This window comes from Populus nigra, chromosome 8 (assembly GCF_951802175.1).
Source record: "Populus nigra chromosome 8, ddPopNigr1.1, whole genome shotgun sequence".
Taxonomy (NCBI): Eukaryota; Viridiplantae; Streptophyta; class Magnoliopsida; order Malpighiales; family Salicaceae; genus Populus; species Populus nigra.
In genome coordinates, this window is record NC_084859.1 from 17593064 (window position 1) to 17603333 (window position 10270).

General features: G+C 38.5%; 2 protein-coding genes across 2 annotated transcripts; both read right to left on the bottom strand.

Annotated features, from left to right (window-relative positions):
• Nucleotides 1-275: 275 nt before the first annotated feature.
• LOC133701290 (protein NETWORKED 3C-like) lies at nucleotides 276-1876 on the bottom strand. The gene is made up of 2 exons (XM_062125155.1): nucleotides 1707-1876; nucleotides 276-1355 (listed from the first exon to the last, which is right to left on the bottom strand). The coding sequence occupies exons 1-2, from the start codon at nucleotides 1807-1809 to the stop codon at nucleotides 592-594; spliced, it is 867 nt and encodes a 288-aa protein (XP_061981139.1). The 5' UTR covers nucleotides 1810-1876; the 3' UTR covers nucleotides 276-591.
• Nucleotides 1877-3423: 1547 nt separating this feature from the next.
• Nucleotides 3424-10045, bottom strand: LOC133701475 (RNA polymerase II C-terminal domain phosphatase-like 3). The gene is made up of 12 exons (XM_062125403.1): nucleotides 9068-10045; nucleotides 8809-8947; nucleotides 8604-8659; nucleotides 8451-8511; nucleotides 6825-8321; nucleotides 5836-6423; nucleotides 5586-5732; nucleotides 5236-5504; nucleotides 5017-5128; nucleotides 4677-4934; nucleotides 4375-4421; nucleotides 3424-4268 (listed from the first exon to the last, which is right to left on the bottom strand). Exons 1-12 carry the CDS (start codon nucleotides 9652-9654, stop codon nucleotides 4205-4207), a joined length of 3825 nt encoding a protein of 1274 aa, XP_061981387.1. The 5' UTR covers nucleotides 9655-10045; the 3' UTR covers nucleotides 3424-4204.
• Nucleotides 10046-10270: the final 225 nt, after the last annotated feature.

Below are 10270 nucleotides of genomic sequence, written 5' to 3' on the forward strand. Positions count from 1 at the left end.
GCTGTGTTAATGTGCATCTCGTAAACTAGACTTGCAACCAGCAAGAAATTCGGATCAATACATAGCATAAAAGCTCCATTCCAATTGATTGGTAGGTGACTATCTAAAATTATTATTTTTTTAATTGTTTCATTATTAGAAATCGCCATTTCCACGTAGGGATCCATGAATTAAAAGTGAAGCAATTCAGGGGACAAAAAACGAAAGATAGAGAGATATATGTTAAACAGTCAAATAAAATCCAAATATCCAATGCTCGAATCAAGAGAAAAAAATTTAATAAAATAAAATCCAATGCGAATAAATCATTGATAAGAAATTATTTGCACATCCTTTCTTGCATACAACTATTATTGTTATCTCGTAAAAAATAAAAAATAAAATGAAAGCCAATGAACACCATGGAAGTTGCATCACTTTGCAACAAAATAGGAAAACAAGAGACAAAAAGATGAAGAGGAAGTTCGGCATTTTATAATGGAATGCAATGAAGGGCTGCCAATTCGAAAAAGCTTAAGGAAATGGTGGCGTTTTAAACTGATATTTGATTGCATTATTAGGTTATCAACCGAAACTCGTACGAAATGCCATTTAGCCCTCAAAATTGCCAATGCAATTTAGCCCCTTCAGCTTTGATACATGAGATTTGGTGTTCCGCTTCATATCCACCTTGTAGCTTGGTAGATAACTCTTCAGGACCCTGCTCTCTTCCATTAGCCTGCTGATTTGGGCACGAAGATGCTTGATCACTTCTCTCTTCTCGTCATTTCTCCTTATTAGCTCACTCTGCTGCTGCAAACTATCATCTATAAGTTCTGAGACCTGAAGCCTTAATTCGTTCCGCAGTTTCTCCTTTTCGAGGCTTTTCATTTGGAAATCACCGCCATCAATGTTTCCATTCAATCCAATACCATTAATGATCTTTTCCAGCCCACTTCCATTAACGTTCCTGTCATCATCACGATCGGTCTTCAGGATCTTGTATTGTTCACTTGACATGGACTCATTTTCCCGTCTAATGCTATATTTTTCCTCCGCAACCGAGTCAGGAAGGGAAGTCCGTGCTTCCGATTTGGTGCTTCCAGCATTTTCTTCGTTACGTGCCTGGAAGAGTTGAACTTGTTTGGAGGAGTTTAATGACGAAGAGGATGATATTGATCTCAAATGGGAAACATAAACGCATTCAGATCTAAGTTGATCGTACTTTTCTGCTAAAGAACGGTAGGATTTGTGCAAGTCGTGCACCAGGTTTATAAGCTCCGGTCTTCTCTGATAAAACATCTCAGCTCTCTTTGCAAATGAATCCCCATCGTCTTGTATAATATTTAGGATCGTTTTAGTCTTGTTATCCAAATCTGCATTTTGTCACAAACTTCACAATTGATTAGCCTACTGTCCTAAAAATAAGATATCCCAGCCAATGAAGCCATAAAGATAGCATTAGAGAGGTAAGAGATGTATCTCCTAGCGAATAGCAATCCTTTTGTGCATTGAAGGATATAATTTGCAGCAAGACGGGTCATTAAAAGCAGAGGCGGAATTGTTTTAATCTTAGCTTGGCAAAGAAGTGAAGAATTGCTAGTAATCCAGAGAGAAGATGGCAATAATATTTGCATAAAGAAAAAGCATGATAAATAACCATTATAATGAATAAAACATTTATTCAAGAATCAGGAATGAAAGCCTAGAGAAACAGGGAGAAAAACCTGAGAGGGTAGCTTGAAGCCATTGGGATTGTTGAGGACGCTTATGGCTATCAGACCACCATGAAAAAGAAGCGGAATTGTCATCTTTGTCCTGCTCCTCCATTGAATACAGTTGTTTCTCAGAGAAAGGTCCGTCCCAAGAAACCTCGTCAAGTGAAAGCTTGGATATAAGACCAAAGCAGGCAGATTGGTAGATTTGATAACGAGCGTTAAACCTTCAAGGACACCAACCTCTTCTAGAACTCTTTCACACTCCAACAACAAGGGACCCCCATTTCTTTAAATTTCAACTTGACCAATAACCCTCCTGGGATGTTTGGAAAATATTAAAGAAATTTTTTTAAGGTGTTTTTTTATTTAAAAATGTATTAAAATAATTTTTTTTATTTTGTAAAATTTATTTTTAATATTAGTATATTAAAACAATTTAAAATATTAAAAAAATAATTTAAAATCAAAATCTTTTGAAAACTCCGTTTGAACCACGGAAAACACGCCTTAAGAGAGAATTCCTAATTGGCAGGGATACGAAAATCCTCGCCCAATATGTTTGAAGTATTTTCTCTATTTTTTTTTTCACTCTGAAGCCTTGGAGTTGGAGCCTGCTTATGCTTGATTAGACTGAAAGCCTTTTGTGTGGGTTTAGCCCATATCAGATGTTTTTTTTTATGTGGAATAGTTTGGGGGAAGAAAAGCTTCGATTCAAAAAAAAAAACCAATAGAACACTGCTTTTTCATTCACGAGTAGGTCCATTGACGGGGGCTCTACTTCTACTTCAATCCCTTTTACCTATTGTATAAGCAATATTTTAGGGCACACTGATGGATGGTCATATTTCTCTCCTACAAGACAGAATACAAAAGAGAGAATTTTACAGCCTTTCGGATCGATTTTTTAGTCGTCTAAAAAAGAATTTTATCATTAACTGAAGATTTATTAGTGACAACTTTTATGGCATTTACTTACTAACAAACGTCACAATTCTCATAGATAATACTTTCCTTAGAGAACACAAGGTACGTGAGACCACGAAAGTTTCCTGATACCATGTTTAATCCACATTTCTCTTAGAATTATCATGCTTTCATTTTAAAGTCTCTAGCTGGAGTTGATATCATGTAAGATGTCTGGTAGCTTGTGTGCGGGCGGCATGCAGAATGCGATATCTTGGAGCATTTATATCGTTATTGTAACATAAAATTCATTTTCTAGCCTTTTAATATTAAAAAGTCTGCCTAATTGGCTGATTGACAATGTGAAAGCCATTGCAAGCAGATTCCAATTTGCCATGAAAAGCAAGTTCTTACAGAACCAGATCGTATGCCTCGGAGGAGAAGGGGAGTCAATTCTCCCAACAAAACGAAAAACTGCAGGCAGCTTGCTCTAAATATCTCCCACCATCAGAGGAAGCAAGGGAAACCACCATCTACAGTAACAGCCGCCTGATATGGAACATCGATTGATTCAAGTTCCCGGGGTCCTCTTGCCAGTTTCGGCAACCAACCTATTTATAGCACCTCCTGATAGATTGTGCCGAGAAGACAAGGAAGAAAGGCCATGGCTTCACCAGAAGCAAAGTACCAGTTGGCAGGAGCACTCGTTTTACAATATCGTGATGAAGCTATTATACAAATCATCCATAATTTTATTTTACATGACCCCCTTTACCTTAAATTGATATCGGCGAACTACCATCAACCATTTACAATTCAAGAATATATCAATCTCCACTTTCTTTACCTATTTTTATTTTTATTTTTACCCCAGGCATTTGAAAAGATATTAAAGCAACAAAAAGGATAACGTATAGAGGCTACTGCCACAAGGTAAGGCATAGGCGATTCACACACTTTGCCACCTCCAAATACGGAAAGCATACGGGCCACATACGCTAAATGGAACTGACAAGTGACAACCACTACCCACTCGGAATTTCGTATCTGCAACTTTAAAAAAATAATTTAAAAACAATCTCATTCCTATACATAGCACGAGCAGGGTGCGTTTCCAGCCCATTTATCATTTATCCCTCGCAGCTCCATTCCCCCCGCCCCCTCACCCCACTCCTCACTGTAAATGACTTCTCGCTCTTTAGCTGTCATTTTCTTTGTTAATTTTAGATTTTGGTCTCCTGACCTTAAATCACTCTCCCATAGTATATTGATGGCTTGCCAGCAATTTCCCATTACCGCACACGACTTTTTAAGCCATCATGAGCACCTGCCAGGGCAAATTTCATGACTTGCCCCGAAGGTAAATTTCCTTCAACGTCGCCACCACAGTTTACAAGGGTCAACGACACTCAGTCATTTCCCATTTGAACTCTTCAGATTATTGGCAACAAAATGGGCGGATTCCCAAAGTCAAAATTACGTCAAACTGTCTGGCCCGAAACTTCACCTTCACATCCCGATAATGCATCTCCACTTAATGAAATCTTGATTTCATGTTAATCAGGTTTTGTTTTTAACAGATTGGGGGGTCATGTTGGTGATTGTTATGGTTTAATGGCAAAATCTTGCTCATTTGCTCTTCGATAAAGCAAAGCTGATGCTTCCACCCTGTGATAATTAAGAGGGTCGATGGTGAAAAAGTGAAGGCATTGGTCAAATGTGAAAAACAGTACAAAGCTGCATAACCAAATTCAACAATAGAGAACACTCTCACCAGCCAGGATGGACAACGAATCTTCCCGTGGAAAGAGCCCAATTCACCTGTTCAAAACAATAGAAATCATGCCTCTGACTTAAAACACAACTAAACATTTACCCTTCCAAAAGACATTTCAAATGTCAAGGAGAAGCAATGCACAAGACTGAATTAAATCACCCAGTTTATTTTCATTTCTCTTTTTTCCCTGAGAAGGGCCTGCAGTATCTTGCATTTTTCAAAATTTTAAACCGGTTAGAAGTAATTCTGATTTAGATTTCAATCCTTGCTGAAAAGCGGAGCAAAATCAGTTGCGTTACCTTATCAGTCCCAAGGGAATTGGCAACTACATGAGTAACCTGTTCATCTATCTGGTTCGTGCAGACAGCACCAAACTGTTCAGCTGACTGCCACAGTGGATGAAGGTGGGGGTTGACTTCACCAACTGGAAACACCCTACTAAAAACTATACGACAGCCAGCCAAAATTTTTCTCTGCTCTGAGGCAAGGATATTTCTTACATCTGCTTCATCTAATGAATGATGGGTGAAAAAGTTTTGATGTATTCTCTCAATAACCTATTTCAAACAAAAAACAAAAGATATAGGGTTTGTAAGTTCAGTAGCAAGAATCTCAGAGCAAGTACAAGATTTGCCTCACCGCTAAAGAGCATGCCAAAGTTCCATCTTCTGGTCTCTCATCATGGTCAATCTCCAAAAGAGAAGGACCAGGAAGCCCAAACTGCCGTCTACTGCAAGGGAAATAAATATACCTACAGCACCGATGGGTAAATGGGTAAAGGGAGAAAAAATGATGCAACCAATAGAAATAAATTCTTTCATAGAAATGATGGTCTCCAATGAGATTCATGATACTTGCCTTTCTACAACTATCAAGTTCAATTTGTTATGGGGCCACACTCTCAACGAATCATCTATGATAACGACACCTGACTCCATACCCAACACCCCTTCAAGATCCTTGCTCTTGGGAACCCTTTCATCACCATCCAACAGATCTCCATCATCACCCCTGGAGACAACTCGTCCAGCAAACAAAACCCCTTTTGGATCAAGCACTTTAGCCATCTCTGTAGCATATAACTTGTTTCCCATTGTGTAAAGATGTAGCTCATACAGTTTACTAGCCTAATTGCAGAACAAGAATTGCATTAGTTTGCATAAAATACATCAAGCCCCAAATCAGTTCTTGAACCTGACTGAAGTTACCTTTTCTAAGAAATTCCAGATCCCAGGGCGCAATTTCGTCCACATCCCCATATGAGGAAAGCGAAAGAGATGTCTGTATGGCTTTTCACGATCTTGTTCTTCTTTTTTCCTCAAAATCTCATCATGCACAGGGTCTACTTCGACAAACTGAAAGGGTGACAAATTGCTGAATTAATACAAAAGAACTTGTTTGTCAGCTGTTATCCTGAAGGGAAAAAAGGCCATATTTACACAACAAAAGGATAATTGCCTTGGCTGAATTGAGAAGTGTATGATCCAGATCCAAAACAAGGCAGAGCTTGCGTGCAGCAAATAGTTTCTTCTGTTCTTCTATCCTTCTTGCTCTCTCTCTCTGTATAGCAGCTTTTTGCTGGTCATCATACCCTTCAAAAAGATGCTCAACATCTTCCCAAGTGTTCTGTGAAAGAGAACTTGCTGCAACCACTTCAGGAGATGAAGCAGGTCCCATTTTCTGGTCAGAATTTGAAATTCCAGTTTTGCCATCCACTCTGTCTGACTTAATTTGAACAGGTTGGGATGCAACATTCTGAGAAACAAAAGGTGGAGTTGTACATGTTTGAGAAACAGATACAATATCAGCAATATTTTTCAAGCTCTTTGTAAATGGCGAGGAAATATCAGGTGGCACAACTGGCTTCAATTCTGCTAGCCCCTCTTGTTTTTGCAAGTTTTGATTATCTTTAGTCCCTTGGGTGGTGGATGTAAGGGTTGTTGTTTTGAATTGTTCGGATCCCAAGCTCCCAGCCCTCTGGAGTGCATTATTATGGAGAACACGACGAGGATCTCGTGGTTTCATTCGAATTTTTCCTGACTCGTCCTGCAGGGTCCAAGTCCAGATATCATTAAGAAGTCTTCAACATACTAGGAAAGTTATTTTGAAAATCTTTTAACTGTTTAATACTAATCACAACAGGTTTTATTTTATTTACTTATATTTACTTATTGTATTATACCAGAGAAAGAAAAGCAATCAAGACCAAGTCAATAAAATTTAACAAATTTTTTGTACTTGTAAAGATCTTGTTCCAGCACACACACACAAAAAAAAACATATATATATAATATGAAACTAATTTCAAGATCAAACAAAATCCAACTGAATAGGCACTCCAAAGAGGCACGTGGTTCCACTCAACTTAGCTCCATTCCCAACTAAGCACATTCTTGGAAAAAATAATCATCATTTCACGATGCTCAAGCATACAATTAAGTACATACCGTTGTAGCTATTTGAGAAGGAACCTGGGCCTTTCCTGCAGATCTTGGCAAAATCCCTGAGGGCAGTGAGGAAACAGCATTCACCTCAGGAATTGCTCCAAGTACCGAGTTTGAACTTGGAGGATGTGATGTACTTTTTGCAGGATCAGCAAGCTTCTGCTGCCCATCTAATGCTAATCTCTGTTGTTGTCCCATCTTAAGTATATTTATCAACATTGTCGGATTCACAGTGATGTCCTTTAATAAATCGGGTAGGGATGCTGTAGTAGTGCTTGTCACTGGTGCCTGTTCACTTCCAGCAATGGTGTTAATTCCCATAACTGGCACCTGCACATTGCCACTACAACTCACATTGGACATAACACTACCAGTACTAGGACAAACAACTCCATTATTTATTCTTTGACCAGGTTCTGCATTCTCTGCCCACTGATTTTTGTTCACAGTTTGAGGTTCAGCCATATCAGTGTCCTCTAACCAGCCACCAGTTCCAGTCATACTTCTAATATCCCTAACAACACCAAAATTATCAAATGAATTTCTTTGCCTTTTCAACAAAGTACCATCCAAAACATCCTCCTCTATCTTCTGCTTCCTTGAACCTGCTATTGCTCCAGAAGGTTCCGCTCTAGGTGGGTTATTCACCATCAGCAAGGTACACTGGTTCTGGTCCAAAGCACTGGCATCGGTATTAACATATCGAAGCCTAGGGTCCCTGCTCTTTGCTGATGCTTTCACGGTTGAACTAGTCCCAGAACTCACTGGTGCAGAATTCCTAGTGGGGATAACAACACGAATGCACGAATTGTTGAGGTGGGGAGGAGGAGGAGGAGGTGGTGGTGGTGGTGGTGGTGGAGAAGGAGAAGCACTTTTTCTATCTGAAACAGGTGGATTTACAGTTCTGTAGTTAACAGTTGATGAACTAGAAACTTCCCCAGCAGTATCACCATCCCCATTGCCAGATTCTTCCGAAGGTGTTGGGCTTGGAAGTTCATTAGTGAAAAAAGAATTAAGATTGAATTTTTGTTGATAGCTTGAAACAGCTTTGAGTGCATCAGTTTCATAGGGATGCACTCTAGGCTCTTCTGTGAAAGAGGCCACCTTAGGCACAGGCAACCCAGAACTAATCATTCCATCCCCAATAGGCAATAATCTTTGAACAGGAAAAGAAGGTGCTGTTTCCCGTGTTGGTGAAGGAAGACTGTCTTCATCATGAAATTTTTTGAGGTCGAGCAAAGGAAGCAAAACTCCTCTACTCTTAAAACTAGGTACACCTGGTTTAGGAGGTTCTATTGAAAAGTTGGGCTTATTATGAACAAAAGATTCAGCAGCAGAAGGTAATCTATTCATAGTAGTCAAATCGTAACCTGCAGTTTTCGATAAGGAATCATTATCCCTCTCATTCACTTTACCAGAAACCTGTGTTTCTCTCTCTTCACCAGCACTTGAACTTGACAAAATATCATGAGAATCCAGTGAGGAAACCATGAGCTCAATCTGTGAAAAAAGACATATTATTTATGTTTCCTTGGAGATACAAACAATCCCCCCATAATTAGCAGCATGCCACTTTGAAGGAAAACAAAGACTACCAATCCTAAAGTCGAAGTTACAGAAATCACACACCTCTTTGGTATGCTCAGGAGAGAAAAACGAAGGATCATGGCTATTTACAAGGGAAAGAAACCTGTAACCAGAAGATCCAATGATGAGACATCTAAAAAATTGACGTATGAAAAATCTGATGAAACAAAATAACGAACATGACAAAGTCCAAACCTCATGAACACGCCCTTATTCTGCTCCTTTAATTTTTGGTTCATCGAGCTAAAAAACTGCGATGAACAACAATTCAGTTTCCAAAAAGTTTCCAACAGCATCACAAATTAACATTAAATAGAACAGCTTTACCAAAATGTACAAAACGATAAATACTCCTTAAAGGATGAAATTGAGTAGAAAAAATATTCTTTAAGTGCCTCACCGAATTAACAGCTCCAATTGCAGTGAACAGCAACCGAACAAGACTATCTTTTGAGGGAAAACCATTTTCATTTACCCTAACCAGTTCCTTCAAGCTCTCCAATGCGTTATGCAGTTTCAAACAAACTGCCTCAAATGACCTACAAAAAGATCCCAACAAAACAATCAATCCCATTAAACCAATTACCTTCACCAAGTATTTCACAGTCTTCATTTCTACAAAAATTCACATACTTTCAGTAGCAAAATCACACACTTACTTGTCATCTTTAATCACACTAACACTCTCCAAATCTTCACGAATGGACTTCACCCTCTTCTCAGTATCAACGCTCACCATTCCTCCCTCACTCTTCCCCTCCGAATCCAAATCAATCTCCCCTTCCTCTAACTCCCCTTCCTCTTTCTCGATATCAATAACTTTAACCACGTCCATCTCATCACCACTATCATCGATCACAACAGTTCTCTTATCTTCTTTACTACTATTCACAGAAGACACCGATGATTTCTGGGAACTATCATCAACTTCCACCTCAACAAACAGCTCATTTAATGGCTTATTTTGAACAGCTTGTGCCCAAGCAAGATTATACAAGCCAGACATGTATCCACCTCCAACTTGATACTTGTACAGATCTCTCACCGTCCAAACTTTCTGTTTGCTGTTGTTGTTGTTGTTGGTAGTGGATGATGGTGTTTCTTTCACTACAACAACTTCTTGCTTATTAAAATCATCTTCACTGATCTCTTCCACTGACGCTGTATCCGATATTTCCCCTTCTTCCACGTCTTCCATTTTACCACTACCGTTGGCGGCGGCGGAAGCGGTCTCATTTTTACCCATCGCTACCTATCTAGGGTTTTCTTCTTTTCAATATACTAAAATTCAACAGGATCTAAACATCTACTCCACAATCAAGAAAAAATAATCGATAAGAATCTAACAGATTTCATGAATCTTGAATACAAAGACAAACAGAATGGTTCGATTTCGTTTTCTTTTCTTTTTTTCAAAGATCTGAAGATCAACAAATTGCAGTTCAAACTTTCTAACTTTTCAAAATTCTTATCTTAGATTTCAGATCTGTTTGTTGTTGTAAATAAAAATAGAGATGTGAAGTTAAAAGTTTTATTTTTTCTGTTCTTTTTTATTTTTAGAGAGCAAGCAGGGGAGAGGGAGAGAAAACAATGACTTGGATTAATGTAGAATAGGTGACGACGATGTTGGAAGAAAGATGAACGAGGAGAGGGTTTATTGTAAGGAGGAAATGCAATGCGAATCATGGGTTTTAGATCTGGACCCTACACGTCATCGATCTGGAAAAGGTAGGTCATCTTTCAAGTACAAAAGTAACTCCGGGATGAATTTTAAACTTGTTTTTTATTAAAATTTAAATTTTATTTTTTAAATTAATTTTTTAAAAAATATATATATATTAGTATTAAAAATAAATTAAAAA

Excerpts from the sequence above, each read along its gene's own strand:
- LOC133701475 (XM_062125403.1), bottom strand. The coding sequence starts at position 9,654 with ATGGGTAAAAATGAGACCGCTTCCGCCGCCGCCAACGGTAGTGGTAAA. Across the intron at positions 5,505-5,585 it reads TCTGGAATTTCTTAGAAAAG|GCTAGTAAACTGTATGAGCT; the intron begins GTAACTTCAGTC and ends TTCTGCAATTAG. Across the intron at positions 5,129-5,235 it reads AACTTGATAGTTGTAGAAAG|GTATATTTATTTCCCTTGCA; the intron begins GCAAGTATCATG and ends TCGGTGCTGTAG.
- LOC133701290 (XM_062125155.1), bottom strand. The coding sequence starts at position 1,809 with ATGGAGGAGCAGGACAAAGATGACAATTCCGCTTCTTTTTCATGGTGG. Across the intron at positions 1,356-1,706 it reads GCTTCAAGCTACCCTCTCAG|ATTTGGATAACAAGACTAAA; the intron begins GTTTTTCTCCCT and ends GACAAAATGCAG.